At 45.0% G+C, this 17,617-nt stretch overlaps 1 protein-coding gene across 19 annotated transcripts in view; it reads left to right on the forward strand.

The window, feature by feature from the left end:
- c4h21orf58 (chromosome 4 C21orf58 homolog) overlaps window positions 1-17,617 on the forward strand; it is a 139,406-nt gene that overhangs the window by 112,314 nt on the left and 9,475 nt on the right. For 16 of the 19 annotated variants that reach the window (XM_085985334.1, XM_085985333.1, XM_085985331.1 and 13 more), the window contains one exon: window positions 1,602-1,843. The exons of 2 other annotated variants lie outside the window; for them this stretch is intronic. In XM_085985334.1, coding sequence (XP_085841460.1) covers window positions 1,602-1,843 — 242 coding nt within the window. Of the gene's footprint in view, window positions 1-1,601; window positions 1,844-9,195; window positions 9,485-17,617 lie in introns of all 19 variants that reach the window. One more of the 19 variants, XR_015078100.1, reaches the window with a different exon arrangement.

Below are 17,617 nucleotides of genomic sequence, written 5' to 3' on the forward strand. Positions count from 1 at the left end.
ACGCGTCTGCCGAATGGGGATCGATATCCAGACGCTCTGGTTTCAAAAATCGATCCATCTTCCAAAAGTTGTTACTTAATAAAATTGATGTGCCAAATAACTGCCCGAATCCGTGAAGTTAAAGCTTAAGACTGAAGCCTTTTATTAAGTAAGAATAATGGCAGAGTTAACAGAGTTCATCATCGACCGAGCCCTTGGTAGAACATACCAGAAGAGGGGCGGGGCCAGGGAGGAGCATTAGTGGTTCCCCCCGGTGGAACATTCCAGACATTACAAGTACAAGTACAAATATCTGAACACAGAGTTATTTCATCACATTTATCACATTAATTTTTTTTTAAACATCTCCCACTGATCATCTGTCATTTTACCCATTAACAGATTTGCCCACTTTACTGTGGGCAGTCTCTGCCTCATCCCGTTGAAGTCGGCCTTACACAAGTCTAGAATCTTAGTAGCTGTTTCGCGTTTCTCCCATTCAAACACTACGTTTTGAAAAAGGGTTTCGACCTGAAACGTCAACTCTAATTTCTCTCCACGGATGTTGCCTGGTCTGCTGAGTTTTTCCAGCATTTTCTGTTGTTATTGCGGATTTCCAGCATCTGCAGTATTTTGCTATCGTACTACGTTGAACTCTCATGTTATGATTGCTATCGGGTAAATGTTCACGCACAGTTAGGCTGTTAGTTAAATCTGGCTCATTACGAAATCTAATATGGCTTGCCCCCTTGTTGCCTCTAGGACATATTGTTGTAGGAAACTATCCCAGACACACACAAGAAGTTCGGGCGGGGGGCCGTGTTGGGGCCTGTAAGCGAGGCCCAGGATGTTAACATTTTTCAGGTCGCAATGACGCTGACTTTGACCCCCGAAACCCGCCACAAGTTAAAATCTGGCCTTCATTTCCACGTGACATGCGTTGGGTTCCCTCCCTGCATTGGTGGCGGACTTCAGAGTCCAGGAGCTATTCTCAGTGGCTTCAACAACATGGCTCCACAGACCCTAAGTTGGCAATCTTGCTCATCAGGGCCACAGAGATGGTTGGTATGAGAAATAGAAATGTTGCACTGGTGCAGAAAGGGACACTCTTTTGCAGTTGGAGTTAAGGCACATTGTTGGGGCAGAGCAGAAGGGACTTTGCATGTAATCTGTGCTGCTCCAGAACTGGGAGTGCTTGACATGGTTGAAATGGAAACTATTCCATTCCCCAGCATTACCATCCCCCCATCTTGAACACAAATGTCACACACAATAAAAGAAAGTCATTAGAAAAGGGGAAGTGTGGGTAAGTAGAGGTCTGAGAGTGTAATGTTACTCAGTGCCAACTGAAATTCTGTTTATGAAACTGTTATGTAACTTCAGTAAAAAAATAATTTACATAAAAGCAAAGTATTGATATGAATAGAAATATGTTAGTGTTTAGACATTTTTTTACTCTAGCATGTGACGCAGAACATATATAACCTTTACTTGCCAGAAATATAGTCAACTGCACTTGCAAAATAAAGTTAATCTCAAATGAGTGTTGCACTGCCTTCTCTCTGTGAAATAGTATGCAATGTGTTCTCAGACTGACGGGTTACCTTCTTCCTATACCACAGGATGTTCAGTCAGCTGTACCGCTTGTAGTGAAAGCCGAAAAGCCTCGTCCAACTTCAGTGCACCATCATCATCACTACTCTTCCCAGGGGCAACCCACATCACATCCACCTCCTCTCCCACCAATAGGACACCCATTGTGGCCATCCATGCTACCTTCCAACCCAATGGCACAGCACAGCAGCCTCCAGCCTTCAATTCAACACCTGATGGGTCCTACAGTGACACTTCCTGCCTTACAAACGTAAGTGAAGATCACTAGAATACATCCATGGCTTTTAAATCATCTCCTGAATGTTCCTTTCCTACTTACCTGAATTTTCTATTGCTACCTAATATCCATTTGCATTGCGCATTAAAGACATTGGCCCTGAAATTCCCCGAGGTTCTCCCTGTCCTCGCACTGTAACTTCAGTGGGAGACAGGCAGAAGGACCCAGGGTAATGGCGCTAATGGCAATAAATGGTCGTTTCCCTTGAGCTACAGCGGGCTTGGTGGATCCCCTACGGTTTTTCAGGGCCACTGATATGAATTCTCGGCGTCCAGGACCAAAGCCAAGACTCTAATCATGGAGTGAAGAATACCTGTCACTGACACCTCACCAGTGCATTGAATCCTGAGCTGGGAGCCTGTAACAGGACTGTTACTAATGTTTTGCTGAAGGCTGCAGTCCCAGTTCCCACCATTCTCAGGAATGTTTCAACACTTTGCACCATGGAATGATGAAACAGGAGGTCTGCGATTCACCCACACATGGTTCAGCCAAGTGGAGATCAGGAACCTCCCCAGAGAAAAACAGTATGATCAATAGTTCTATTCTAATAGGGTTCTTCCACATGCTGTACGCAAACTGGGATAGCCTAGTCTCCTAATAGCTTTCCCTTGCTAGAGAGCAAAAAAAAGCGATAGAAACAGCACCAAGTTCCAGTTCAGGTTCGACAGGGAAACTGACTCAGTTGTCAGCCAACTGCCTTACCAGCAGCCACTCAAGAGTGACTGACAGCAAGACGTGGTAAAAGTGAATTGAAGTCATGGTGGGGGGTCATTGTCAGCTCTGTTGCCTGGTGGAACGGATTGCCCGTTACAGGACCCAGCCGATTTTCACCCCATTGAAATCAATGGAATGACATTGGACATGTTTTACAATGGATGGTTGATCCATTCCGCCATGTTAGCGTCCAGGCACTGACTTTAAACATTACGCCCATTAGGTGTCACAGTATTTGTAGTTTATGTTTTAGTGCGTTTTGCTGGTGTACTGGTTGTCTGTGTGCAGCGCTACTAATTGTTTCCCTAGTTGAGTAGGATTGATGGATGGCTGCATCGCTGACTGGTTAGTATCTGCAACAAAACTGATAAACCTGCAACAGTGCTAGAGTCACCTTTCCTGGAGTCACTCATTGCCAGAGTTAGCATCTATGGTTACTTGTGCAGGGCTGTGTGGTGGCAAAGGACTGCTACTGACATGAATTCTGCTGAACTTTACAGTAGCATGACCGTAATTGAAGAGTCTCGCCATTGTAATGTGCCAGGAGTGACTCTTCAATAGGGTCAGGCTGCAGTAGCAACCTCTGTCTCAAAACAGGTGGTTTCCAACTACAGCTCACCATGGCACTCAGCATGCTGAGCCTCTGCCTTGCATCAGTTGGCTCCTCACCACCACTCCCATCCCATCAAGGTCTGTACATCACCCAGACCTTCTCCCGCAGTGTGGCTATCATTGTTGGTGACTGATTCAAGTCTTGGTGATGATGGTTGGTGCTCTTTGGTTTGAGTTGCAGAGTGACTGCTCTCCTTTCTCTGGGAAGAGAGCAGATGATAATCCGATGCCTGGTGTCAGCTCTTTGGGTGATTGGGCGGAGGCCTGTAGCCTATGAGGTGAGCCCGAGGCATCCAACGTGGGTGGCCAGTGCAACGAGAGCTGAAGACTAAGCGAATTAGCCCCCTTCCAACTTCCAATCAAATTAGGCAGCTGCCCCATATTGTGGTGGGAGCACTTAAACAGCGTTCCAGCAATATAGCTCTTTCTTGTAATAGGCGTTATAGGGCAGGTTGTCAGTGCCTCGAGATGACCCCCCTACCCAGTGTCCCATCTGCTTGGCATAGAGCGGGCAGTTAGGAGGCCTTGATTCGCTGCTGGTACCCAACATTGCATCGCTGGCAAGGACAGCTCATTTGTATGCAAGCGTACATAACACCTGGACAATGCCAAGATGCCGTGTAGTGGGCTGTATTATTAATCTCTCTGAGCAACGAAACCACACTTATCTATATGGATAGCACAATGTACAGGAAACTCTGGTTTATCCGGAGGTTAAATGTCCGGAAAGCTCTATCTACCGGCAAAATTCAGGAGCCATTTCCTATAAGTTTTTTGACTTCTCGTTGCTTTTTTTTTGAAGTCAGGCTCTGCAAGCGTCTGGCTGAAGCTGTTGCTTAGCTACAGAGACGCTTGCAAAGCTGCGCGGACTGTTTAGAAGCTGTTGCTAAGCAACAGGGTTTGTTGCTAGATACGGAGCTTCTCAGCTCTGTATGTTTTAACATTAGTGCTGGTTTGTCCGGCAGTTTTGATGGGACGGCAACAGCTCGGTCCCATCGGTGCCGGATATCACAAGGTTTCCTGTAATTACAATAACAGTTTTGTAGAATTGCTCACGAATCATAGTGTGCAAATCATACGCTATCTAAATCATATGGTACGTGCCACAAATTCTCCTTCATGCTCCAGTTTGTTACTGTTTCATTCACCGTGACAAAAAAAACACATTTCTTCCACTTCGGAAATATAGGTTCATCCCAAACATGAACTACCCTCAATATATCCTTGATTCTCATTGAAACTTATAAAATTCTGACAGGACTGGACAGACTAGATGCAGGAAGGATGTTCCCGATGGTCGGGGAGTCCAGAACCAGGGGTCACAGTCTAAGGATAAAGGACAGAAATTTAGGATAGAAATGAGGAGGAATTTCTTCACCCAGAGAGTGGTGAATCTGTGGAATTCTCTACCACAGAAGGCAGTAGAGGCCAATTCATTAAATGTATTCAAGAAGGAGTTGGATATATTTCTTAAGGCTAAAAGGATCAAGGGGTATGGGGAGAAAGCAGGGACCGGGTACTGAATTTGGATGATCACATTGAATGGCGGAGCAGGCTCGAGGGGCCGAATGGCCTACTCCTGCTCCTATCTTCTATGTTTCTATGTCTATTCTGTAGTGTCCGTGTGTTGATAAAGACACTGAAGACAGGAGTTGGTTCATAGGTGTTTACTAAGCAAAGTCTGGGGGGTTTCTAACGGATATACACAATATACAGGCTTATACAGCCCGAGTGGCCATTACCGGCATTACAGCACACCTGGGGCTCTTAAAGGCACATACACTACAATTCCTCCCCTTCTAGTTAACCAGTACATCATATTTTAAGTAATTATTAATTACATGTTATAAGAAAAATAATATACACATTGCTGTAGTTAATTAATTATAAGTCAGTCTCTCAGGAGGCTTCCTGACTCGGTCCGGATAACGCCTCGGGGGTGTAGTAGTTTCTGGTGGTGTAGTAGGTTCTTTTGGCAAGGCTGATTCGGCTTGAATGCCAGTGTCGGGTTCATCGGGTTCCAGTATCACCGGATCGGAGGTAGATATGGGTATCTCTACTTCATCGTTAGGCGTATAGAGTTGTGGTGTAGGTTGTCCCTTTTCGGATGACTTTATGATTTGGTCAGCATGGCGCCTTATTATGCTTTCTCCGATGTCCACGGTCAGTGGCCCTAGTCGTGTGCAGAAATTTCCAGGCTGCCATTTCTCGGTACGGTAGTCCCGGGCCAAAACTTGTTGACCTATCTGGAAGGTTCTAGTTGGCCTTTCATTCATGCCTTGAAACTGCCGGTTCTCCACGTCCCTTCTGATGTTGGGCTTGACCAAATCCAGCCAGCATCTTAGGTTTCTATTGAAGAACATCATGGCGGGAGTTTGGTTGGTAACCATATGTGTTGCATTCCTGTATGCGAATAAGAAGTTATCCACCTTGTGCTGAAGTTTTATGTCTTCATTACCCATTGCCTTTATGGCCTTCTTGAAGGTCTGGACAAACCTTTCAGCCAATCCATTGGTGGCGGGATGGTATGGGGCGGACGTGTAGTGCTTAACCCCATTGTTTTTTAAGAACTTTCTGAATTCTTCGGACACAAATTGCGGTCCATTATCAGAACATATCTGTTCCGGCAGCCCATTCCTGGCAAATATGGTCCTTAATACTGTGATGGTTTTTTCCATGGTGGTGGAGGACATCTTTATTACCTCCGGCCACTTGGAGTGTGCATCAACCGCGATTAAGAACATTGAGTCCATAAATGGACCAGCAAAGTCGATGTGCACCCTTTGCCAGGGAGATGAGGGCCACTCCCATGGATGTAGAGGGGCTTGTGGTGGAGCGTTTTGGACCTTCTGGCATCCTAGGCAGCTCTTGGTCATTTCTTCGATGTCTCCATTGATACCTGGCCACCATACAAACGCCCTAGCTAGGTTCTTCATTTTCACTCCACCCAGATGCCCCTCGTGAAGCTCCTTTAGCACTTTATCCTGGAGTTTGGGTGGAATCACCACTCTGGATCCACACATCAAGGTTCCTCGGCACACTGACAGCTGTTCTCTTCTTTGCGAGAATGCTGGCAACAGTGGTTCGCCATGTGCTGGCCATCCCTTCACTGTTAAATCGTAGACCCGTGAGAGAGTCGGGTCATTTCTCGTCTCCCTTTCAATGGCAGAATTTGTTACTGGTAGACATTCCACTATGGTAGAGTGGAACATCTCTACTGGGTCTACTGTAGGTGCCTCTTCTACCGTTGGCAACGGTAGGCACGATAAACCGTCAGCATTCCCATGCTGTTTTGATCCCTTGTATTCTATGTTGTATTGGTGTGCCCCTAGAAAAAGGGACCACCTCTGTAGCCTTTGCGCTGTCATAATGGGAACACCCTTTTTAGGGTTGAATATGGAGATGAGGGGTCAGTCAACAAGGTAAATTTTTGTCCGTGTAGGTAATGGTTGAATTTCTTCACTCCCCATACCAGGCTGAGTGCTTCCCTGTCGATTTGGGCATAGTTACGCTCAGCTGAGTTTAATGAGCGTGATGCAAAAGCTATCGGCCGTTCTGAGCCATCAGGGAATTTATGGGATAATACTGCTCCTATGCCGTAAGGGGATGCATCGCACGCCAGTCTGATTGGCAGTGATGGGTTGTAATGAGCCAAAACTTCTTCGGATGTGATTGTCTTTGCATTTATGGAAGGCACGTTTACAGTCTTCGTTCCATTTCCAAATCACTCCTGTTTGTAGAAGTTCATTAAGAGGGTGTAGAAGAGTTGATAAGTCCGGTAAAAATTTATGATAGTAATTTATTAATCCCAGGAACGACCTTAATTGTGAAACATTTTCAGGTGCTGGGGCTTTTATGACCGCTTCAATTTTTTCAGGTGACTTATGCAACCCTTCCTTATTAATTATGTGGCCACAATATGATATCTGATTTTGGAAAAATTCGCACTTGGGGCGATTTGCTCGTAGGCCCCGTTCTTTCAGCCTAGTGAGCACCTGCTCCAAATTGGCAAGGTGCTCGTTGTCGTTTTCTCCTGTTACAAGGATGTCGTCTAGGTAGCATTGAGTCCCCGGAATCCCTTGCAGGACTTGCTCCATAGCTCTTTGCCAGATAGCTGGAGCTGATGCTACTCCAAAAACCAGTCGATTGTACTGGTACAGGCCTTTGTGTGTGTTTATCGTGAGATACTTTTTAGAGGCCTCCTCAACCTCCATCTGTAGATATGCCTGTGCCAAGTCAATTTTGGTGAAACGTTTCCCTCCGGATAGTGAGGCAAAAATATCTTCTATCCTCGGAAGAGGATACTGTACTGTGTGAAGGACCGGGTTTACAGTCACCTTGAAGTCTCCACAGATGCGAATTTTTCTCTGTCTTCAGATTTATCATTATTCAATGCTTTTTTCATGACTGGAACGATGGGTGTTGCCCACTCGCTCCAATCTATTTTGGATAATACGCCTGCCTTTTCCAAATTCTCCAGCTCTGCTTCGACTGCTGGACGAATTGCGTATGGCACCGGTCTTGCCTTAAAAAATTTGGGAATTGCTGCATCTTCCACTTTTATTGAGGCGGTGATGCCTTTCAAGGTTCCTAGTTTCTCTTGAAACACTTCTTTGGCGTTGGCCAAGATGTCTTTTAATCGTTCAGGTATGATGTCATCATTGTTTATTTTCTTACTGGTCACCGTCAGTGCCTGAATGGAGTGCCAGTCTAAACGTATCTTTCTGATCCATTCACGTCCCAACAACGGTGGACCACCATCTTGTAGCATGTATAAATACAACTTTTGTATTTCTTTGCCGTTGTATACAACAGGCACCCTTATTTTTCCTTTGGGGTATACTTTCTGCCCCGTATATGTTTTTAAGATAATGGATGTGTCTTTTAGAGGTATATGCGAAAATAGCCTCTCGTAATCCCATCGATTTATTACGATTAGAGCTGATCCTGTATCTAGCTCCATTTTAACAGGGGACCCTGCTATCGTGAGGGTAACCCAAATGGTTTGGTAATCATCTTTGGCAAGTACATTATGCAATTTGAGACAGCTTAGTCTCTTGTTTTCGGAGTCGCTATCGCTCTTCTGGTCTTCGGAGCTACTGTCCGTCATCATTTGTACCTTCCTGTACTTTCCTTTATTGATTTTTTTTTTTTCTGTCTGTGGATTTATTTTGTCCATATCGGCATACCCGTGCAATGTGTCCAATCTTTCCGCATTGCCTGCATGCTTTGTCCTTGAACCAGCAGTCCTTCTGGTTATGGGTGGATCTGCCGCAGCGATAACATCTTTCGAAACCCTGTGTCATTTCATGGGTGTTGAAGTCCTGTGTCTTTTGTTGTATCTCTGCAGCTCCTCTTGCTGCTGCTTCGTATGATACAGCCATACTGAAAGCTTTGTCCAATGTTAAATCTTTTTCAGAAAGCAGCCTTTTTTGTGTTCCTTCACTTAAGAGACCGCAAACGAATTTGTCTCGAAGATAATCTGCTAGTCCTGCCCCGAATTGGCAGTACTTTGATAGCTTTCTTAATTCGGTTAGGTAATCAGCGTTACTTTCATTCTTGTGTTGATTTCTCTTGAAGAATTTGAATCATTCCGCTATCAGCAGCGGTGTTGGGTTTAAGTGCTCCTGCAGGGTATCAACAATTTCTTTAAAATTCTTGTCCTTTGGTTTGGCTGGAGTGATTAAATTTCGCAACAGCCCGTATGCCTTTGTGCCCATTAGGTTCAGCAGTACTGAAGCTTTTTTTTCATCTTCTATTCAATTTGCAGTGCAATATACCTCTACTCTTTCCACGTATGTGGTCCAATCCTCTATTTCGCTATCAAAAGCATCAATATTGCCAGACTTAGGCATTTCAGAAAAGATATGCGCTTCCCGCGCTTTTCTTTCTTTTCAGCAGCAAAGATATGGCACTTCCCGCCGCTGCTGCCGATGACAACGCTGTTTCCCGCGGTTTCCGTTCTTTGTTTTTAATTTTTTTTTATATGTTTACAGTTGGAGACTCGTTCCCGCGGGACTTTCTCTCCAGGTCTGAACGCTGACCTGCTTGCCGCGCCGGCCGTCTCCCGAGTGCTCCCTCCCAGTCCATTATTGCTTGCCTCCGATTTCGCTGCCTGTCTCAGCTGTAGAGCCAGCCGCTGGAGCCCCAGCCTGATGCCCAGGAAGGATTAGCGCAGTACCTGCCACCAGCTTGGCCAGCTGGTGAAACCACAGCTTCTCTCACTTTCTTGAGTCTTCTGGACGCCCGAGGAATCGATGTCCTGGAGGTGCTGCCGAATTGCAGGTAAGTCCGTTTCCACTTCGTCGCCACTGTAGTGTCCGTGTGTTGATAAAGACACTGAAGACAGGAGTTGGTTCATAGGTGTTTACTAAGCAAAGTCTGGGGGGGGGGGGGTTCTAACGGATCTACACAATATACAGGCTTATATAGCCCGAGTGGCCATTACCGGCATTACAGCACACCTGGGGCTCTTAAAGGCACATACACTACATATTCCACATTCAATACTTCAACGCATGACTTACACAGAGTCTACTGCACAGAAACAGGCCATTTGGCCCAACTGGTCTATGTCAGTGTTTATGCTCCTCACGAGCCTCCTCCCATCTCTCTTCATCTAACCCCATCAGCATAACCTTCACGACTTATTATTGAGAAACAAAGATGTAGGCATAGGGCAGCGGAAAGCTTCAGAAGAGGAGATAAACCAGTGAGTAGTAGTTAGGTGCCAGTTTGGCTTAATTGGTGTGTCTGTCAAAAGGTTGTGGATTCATGCCTCACTCCAGGATTTGAGCACATATGCCTGGAATTTATGCGGGGGTTTTCGGGGGGGATGAGATCAGTGGAACAGCTGTTTACACCATTTCTCTGTTGTTCCTGTTGAAGTTCCAGTGGGAGAATCCCATGGAAATCCTCCCCCATAATCAAGGCTGACACGGAGTACTGAGGGGAGTGCTGCCTTCTCAGACATGCTGTCATTTGGATGAGTACAGACACAGGATAGAGCAGATGAATGTGTGGCTGGAGAGATGGTGCAGGAGGGAGGGCTTTAGATTCCTGAGGCATTGGGACCGGATCGGGGGGAGGTGGGACCTGTACGAGCCAGACAGGTTGCACCTCAACAGAGCTGGGACCAATATCCTCGCGGCGGGGTTTGCTAGTGCTGTTGGGGAGGATTTAAACTAGCTTGGCAGGGGGATGGGAACCTGAGAGTGGATTCAGAAGGGAGAGAAGCAAAGCTGGAAATAGAAGGCAGAAAATTAGTAAGCGAGTTTGGTAGGCAGAGGAAACAAAGGCTAGAAAATAGACAAGAAGAGAGTTTGGCAGTGCTAAATGGTATGTACTTCAACGCAAGGAGTCTAGGGAATAAAGCAGATGAGCTGAGGGCACAGAGGCACGTGGGAGTATATGATATTATAGCTATTACTGAGACATGGCTGAAAGAAGGGCAGGAATGGCAGCTCAACATTCCTGGTTACAGGGTTTTCAGACGAGATAGAGAGGGAGATAAAAAAGGAGGGTGGGTCGCAATATTGATTAAAGAATCAATTACAGCTGTGAGGAGGGAAGATACCTTAGAAGGATCATCAAATGAGGCCATATGGGTTGAACTGAAAAACAAAAAAGGGGCATATTGCTTGAAGTGTACTTTAGACCTCCGAACAGTCAGAGGGAGATAGAAGAGCAAATATGTAGGCAAATTTCTGAGACGTGCAAAAATAGGGCAGTAATAGTCGAGGATTTCAACTTCCCTAATATTAACTGGGATAAAATTAGTGTGAAAGGTATAGAGGGAGCAGAATTCTTAAAATACATTCAGGAGAACTTTTTTAGCCAGTACATAGCAAGCCCAAGAGAGGGGGCGGTTCTGGACCTAGTTTTAGTGAATGAAGCTGGGCAGCTGGAAAGGGGGAGCATATTGGTGGTAGTGATCATAATTCAGTTAGATTTAGGCTAGTTATGGAAAAGGACAAGGATAGACCAGGAATAAAAGTTCTCAATTGGGGAAAAGCTAATTTTACTAAGCTGAGAGGTGATTTAGCCAAAGTAGACTGGAGATAGAAACATGAAGGTAAATCAGTGTTAGAGCAGTGGGAGGCATTCAAGGAGGAGATAGTGAGGGTTCAGAGCAAGTATGTTCCCTTAAAGAAAAAAGGGTGGGACTAACAAATCTAGAGCTCCTCGGATGTCAAGAGGCATACAGGGTGGGATAAAGAAAAAAAGGGAAGCTTATGACAGATACCAAGGACTCAATACTGCAGAAAGCCGGAAGGAGTATAGAAAGTGCAGGGGTGAAATTAAAAAGGAAATTAGGATAGCAAAGGGAGGGCATGAAAAAATATTGGCAAGTAAAATTAAGGAAAACCCAAAGATATTTTATAAATACATTAAGAGCAAGAGGATAACTAAAGTAAGAGTAGGGCCTATTAGGGACCATAAAGGTAACCTGTGTGTGGAATCGGAAGACATGGGTATGGTTCTTAATGAATACTTTGCGTCTGTTTTCACAAAAGAGAGGGGCGATGCAGACATTGCAATAAGGGAGGAGGAGTGTGAAATATTAGATGAAATAAACAGTGAAAGAGGAAGTATTAAGGGATTTAGCATCTTTGAAAGTGGATAAATCCCCAGGCCCGGATGAAATGTATCCCAGAATGACCATCATTTTCCAACCCTCTCTGGCTACAGGTGTGGGGTCAGAGGATTGGAGGACTGGTGACGTGGTATCGTTGTGTAAAAAGGGAGAAAGGGATAGACCGAGTAATTACGCCAGTCAGCCTAACCTCAGTGGTGGGAAAATTATTGGAAAAAATTCTGAGGGACAGGATAAATCTTAATTTAGAAAGACACAGATTAATTAAGGATAGTCAGCATGGATTTGTTAAAGGAAGGTCGTGTCTGACAAACTTGATTGAATTTTTTGAGGAGCTAACAAGGAGGGTTGATGAGGGTAGTGCGTTTGTTGTAGTCTATATGGATTTTAGTGATATAGAATTAATTGGTGCCTGAGCGGACTAAGTGATATACAAAGTCGACACGTACCCAACTTAACTCTCTGCTTTAAATAAACCGGACACGGACACCAATCAAAGGAGAACAGTATTTATTATACTACAGAGCTCTGGGAGAAGCGCTAACACCTTATGGATGTGATCGCCAAACTTCTCAATTTTGCAATAGCAGCCGTGCTCCTTTTATACCATTTAAAAACAGGAAAGATACCATATTACATTTGACCAATCGGGCACTTTAGCATTCTTTAACTTTGGCCAATCCGATAGCTTAGCAACCCTTAATCACATTCTATCAAAAACAAGTTGATCATATTATTATACCGTTAGCAAACAACTTAATTATATTACTGTTCTGTGCAAGTGACATCACACGTTTGGTGTAAGCAGATCAAGTCAGCTGCCTATTGTGCCAGTGTCTGCAAAATGTTAATGAATGTCCAGAATTTCAGCAGGCACTACGGTGCCATTTTAAAATTTCCTCCAACAGCCCTCCTTTTGGTCTTGGAGCATGATCCTCTTGCTCCCAGATGACCATCGTTCTTCGTTTCTTCACAGGGTTGGTTTACAACCACTGACTCGTCTCGTGAGAACCGGCCGTTCCGGCCACGTCATCATACGTTTCTTCTTCTTCACCCATATTTCTGGGCAGGAGGTCGGTGTATTCTTTGACAGAAGCTACTGGCAGCACAGCTTTCACAGCAGTTTGACAGCACATTTTAATGATACTCAATGCACAGCACAGCAGCATACATATCACAACCATGATCAATATCATTTGCACTAGCCACGCACCCCAGCCTGATCCTCCCAGTAACCAATCAAACCATCTGCCTCCAATATTGGATTGATGGAGCAAAGCTACTTGTTTTTGAATATGGTCCGCTAGGTTGGTAATATTTTCAGAACTGTCTGGGATGTATGTACAGCATTCTGCTCCGATCATGGCACGTGTACCTCCCTGTGCAGCTAGTAGGTAATCTAGTGCCATTCTATTTTGTAGGGCGACAGTTCTTAGGGCTACCATTTCGGCACTCATCTCTCTCAGGGATTCAGCCGTGTCATTGGCTACTCCCTCAATTATGGTTGCCAATAACCATATTTCTTGAGAAGTAAATAGGGTGGGATATGTGTTGGTGTAGGGGTTACGGGGATCGGGTGGGATATGTGTCGGTGCAGGCTCGATGGGCCGAAATGGCCTCTATCTGCACTGTGTGGTTTCTGTGATTTCTGTGATTAAACATTATTCCAGCCGTGGGGAACATAGCTCCTAGTACCACCTGCCAGGTGGGAAGTTCTCTTTTAGTACGACTATGCTTGTGGTGGTCTTTCAATTCCTTTATGTGGTGTATATATGGTACTACATACCCCAAATAGCATGATCCTGCCCAATTCTCTGGTAGCCAGGGGTATGCTCTATGACCGCATATGAAGTATGTCCCATTATAGGCTGTCATTATCTGTCCCGGTTGTTCGGGGTTTATGTTGGCGCGGAAGACGGTAAAACCCATCTGGTTGTCAGTATTTGTTCGCCTGGTCCCATTCCATGGTTTATTATTGATCAAATTCATCAAATTGGTGGTATTGAACCACCAGCTTTCCATGGAATTTCTTGCATTATATGTGGTAAAATTTTGTATACAATGACCTTTCCCCACATCAATTCTGATCCCTTCAGTCTGTTCTGTGCCGCGCTCCCAACATATTTCCCCGATCGGCTGGCCCTTTCCTGACGTATTGGTAAGAACTAAAAAAGGGGGGTTCTCTCGTATAATTATGTGTTGGCTTATACCATTCTTTAAAATTTTCTAACGAGTATCCTCCCCCCCGGAACTCATTCCTTAGGCTAGTCCATTTCTGTTCCCAGGTTTTTCCGAAGGTGGATAAAGTGGTATTTTTCTGTTTCGTATGATTTCTATTAATTATCCATTCTGCCATATCTGTGAGGTTCAAGGGTATTGGTCGCAAGGGTATCCCTCCTTTCGCATGAGTGGGAGTATGGCTACATACCCAACAGGCATCTATCCCACTCCGTTTGGCATACTTATATGACATATATAAAAACGTATTTACATGCAATCCCCGTTTTCTATGCGGTTCTGTCGCTGCATCTCCCGTGACAATACGTATCAACGCAACTATACACAGTAACTTATACATGTTTTTGATGCAATATTCTTCTTCCAGTTATTGCCGAAGGGGTCTCCCTTTTTTTTCCTGTGGAACAGATTCAGAACAGTGGGGGTAATTATTCACGTTCATGTCCTTTATATAACTTCAACTGGGTCCAATGTTTCCATATGCCCTTTCCCCTTATGTCCAGACAGGCACAGGTGTCTCCACTAATTATAATTTCATACGGCCCATTCCATTTCGGTGCAAACCCTGGTTTTCCTGGTAGGACCTTTAGCATCACCCTACTCCCTGCGGAAGGGACCTGGAGTGCTATGGTGGGATCATCATCCTGTTTTTCCTGATTATCTCTCACGTTTTTTCGCATTCCCTTAAGTTGGGAACTTAATTCCCTTACAAATCGTTTTAATTTATCCTTTAATGGGCCGACATCGGCTCCACCTGTTATGATGCCTTCTGGTAATTGCATCGCTCGTCCTGTCATTAGTTCATAAGGGGTTAATTCTGTAGTTCTGTTTGCCGTAGCACGCAACTTCATCAGAATGATGGGCAGGACTTCTGTCCATGTTTTTCCCAATGTTTCCATGGCCTTTGCTAGGCTATTTTTAAGCGTTCTGTTCATCCTCTCTACCATCCCCGAGCTCTGGGGTGGTAGGGTATGTGGAATTTTTGTTTAATTCCCATTAACTGACATGTTAATTTCATTATACTTCCAGTAAAGTGTGTTCCTTGGTCCGAATCTATTTGCACCGGCACTCCCCACCGAGGGATTACTTCTTCAGCTAATATTCTGGCTACCGTCAGGGCAGTGCAGTTTCTAGTAGGGTATGCCTCCCACCCATCGGGTAAACTGATCAATTATTACTAAACAATAGGTTTTCCCGCGAGAATTTGGAAGGGGTCCCGTGAAGTCAATCTGCAATTGCTCCCACGGTCCCTTTGGCCTTGGTTGGTGTCCCATCTTAATTTTGATGGGTCTTCCCGGGTTATGTTGGGCACAAGTGAGGCACCTTTGGCAATACCTCGCTATGTCTCGTCCCATTCCCTTCCACCACCATTCCTTACTAATAATCCCCGTCATGGCTTCCTTGCCCGAGTGGGCAAGCCCATGGTTGATCTCCAACAGCGTCTGTTGTATACATTCTGGGGCGACAACCTTACCTTCCTTTCTCCATACTTTATCCGTTCCTTTGATGGCACCCTGTGCTTCCCATTTACTCTTTTCCTGATCCGTGGAGTCCTCGTGTAACTCTGCTAAACTCACCTCATCTTCCTCTTTATATAAGGCGGCTATGGGTGCTTCTATCATTGTTTGTTCTAAAGCGTCTTGCGCTGCCTGATTTGCTGCTTGGTTTCCCCGGTGGTGTGGCCATTCTGGACTACTCTGATCTGGTTCTTTCTGGTGTGCCTTAATTTTAATTATTGCTACCTGCTTTGGTTTTTCACTTGCCTCCAGGAGTCTTTTAATTCTCTCCTGGTGTTTGATGGGATTACCTCCTGTGGTTATAAACCCTCTTCTACCCCAAGATGTCATGTAGTCATGTACTACCCCAAAGGCATACCTGCTGTCTGTGTAGATATTTACTACCTTTCCTTCAGACCTCTCTAAAGCTCTTGTGAGGGCTTCTAACTCAGCCACTTGGGCTGATAGTCCTCCGACTATCCTTCCTGATTCTAGGGTTTCCAGTTGTTGGTTAACTACTGCCCAACCTGTCCGGGGTAGACCTTCTACATATTTTCTTGACCCGTCGACATACAACTCCTCGTCGACTTGTTCCAGAGGAGTGTCCTTAATTTTGTCTTGCTCTAGATTCATATCTACATCTCCACAATTATGGGGTTCTCCTTCCCCTAATATTCCTTCAGCTGGATTTTCGCCAATGTCTCTAACAATGGTTAGAGCTTGTGTAGGTGGGAGGAGGACTGCCTCCCATTTTGTTCTTCGTAAATTTGATACAGACCTTAGTTTTCCTGTGTTAAGCATTTCCACCAAGGTATGCTTGGTGTGTAAGATGATGTTTCCTGTCATTACTATAGGTTCACTGATTTTCACCGCCCAGGCTGCGCAGTCCAAAGCGGCTATACATACATCTAGATAAACCTGCAACCACGGGTCCTTCCGCGGTTGAGTAATATGCTATGGGTCTGCGTTTATCCCCATGTGTCTGGGTTACTACTGCCGAATAAAATCCTCCCTCGTTATTACAATGGATGTGAAAGTCCTTGCACATATCCGGGAGTCCCAATCCTGGGGCTGAGATTAAAGCTGCCTTTAACTGATCATAAGCTTCTTCTTGTTCTGATCCCCATTCTATGGATTCAAGAGCGGGTTTTCCTCCCTTGACTAATCTCTGTATGGGTTCTGCCAATTTAGCAAACCCTGGGATAAAATTTCTACTGTAATTAAATAATCCCAAGACCTTTCTAACTCCTCTCACTGTTATGGGCCTTGGCATTTTCTGCACCGCATCTTTTCGGTCTATGGGCATTTCCTTGAGTCCTTGGGAGATCAAGTGACCCAAGTATAGGACCTGAGGTTGTCCTAGTTGTGCCTTCTTGGGGCTTATTTTTAAGCCGGCTGATTCTAAACCTTCTAATATTAGGGTAAGGGCCTCTTTGTGTGACTCTTCCGTGTCCGAAGCAATTAATATGTCATCTACATATTGTAATACTGTGCTTGACTCTGGGATGGGAATTGTTGCCAACATATTACTCATCACCCAGTGAAATATAGCCGGGCTGTTATGAAACCCCTGCGGTAAACGGGTCCAGGTATACTGGCAGCCGTCCACTGTAAAGGCAAATTTTTCCTGTGATTCCTGGTCCAAAGGCAGGGACCAGAATCCGTTGGCTATATCCAATACTGTAAATATCTTATGTTCCGGGGACAATCCATTCAAGATTGTAGCCGGACTGGCAACAATCGGGTGTAATTTCGGAGTCACTTTATTTAGAGCCGTGTAATCTATGGTGAGCCTAAAGCTCCCGTCCAGCTTTCCTACCGGCCAGGTAGGTGAGTTAGTGGTGCTTGTTGTTTCTCTCAAGATTCCTTTTTCTACTAAACCCTTTACTATTTCTTTTACAGCCTTTTTAGCTTCTGGTTTTATTGGGTATTGCTTATGTGGGGTATGTTCCGGTCCTGGAGTACTAATTGGTTTTATATTAGCCTTTCCAGTATCTAATTTATTCTGAGCCCATACTCCGGGAACATTTTCACAAATTAGTCCATAAATTCCTCTCTCTGTTTTCCAATCCCTAGTGGTAACAGTGG

The sequence above is a fragment of the Somniosus microcephalus genome, chromosome 4 (genome assembly GCF_052327205.1).
Source record: "Somniosus microcephalus isolate GS21.2 chromosome 4, FLI_Smic_1.0, whole genome shotgun sequence".
Classification (NCBI taxonomy): domain Eukaryota; kingdom Metazoa; phylum Chordata; class Chondrichthyes; order Squaliformes; family Somniosidae; genus Somniosus; species Somniosus microcephalus.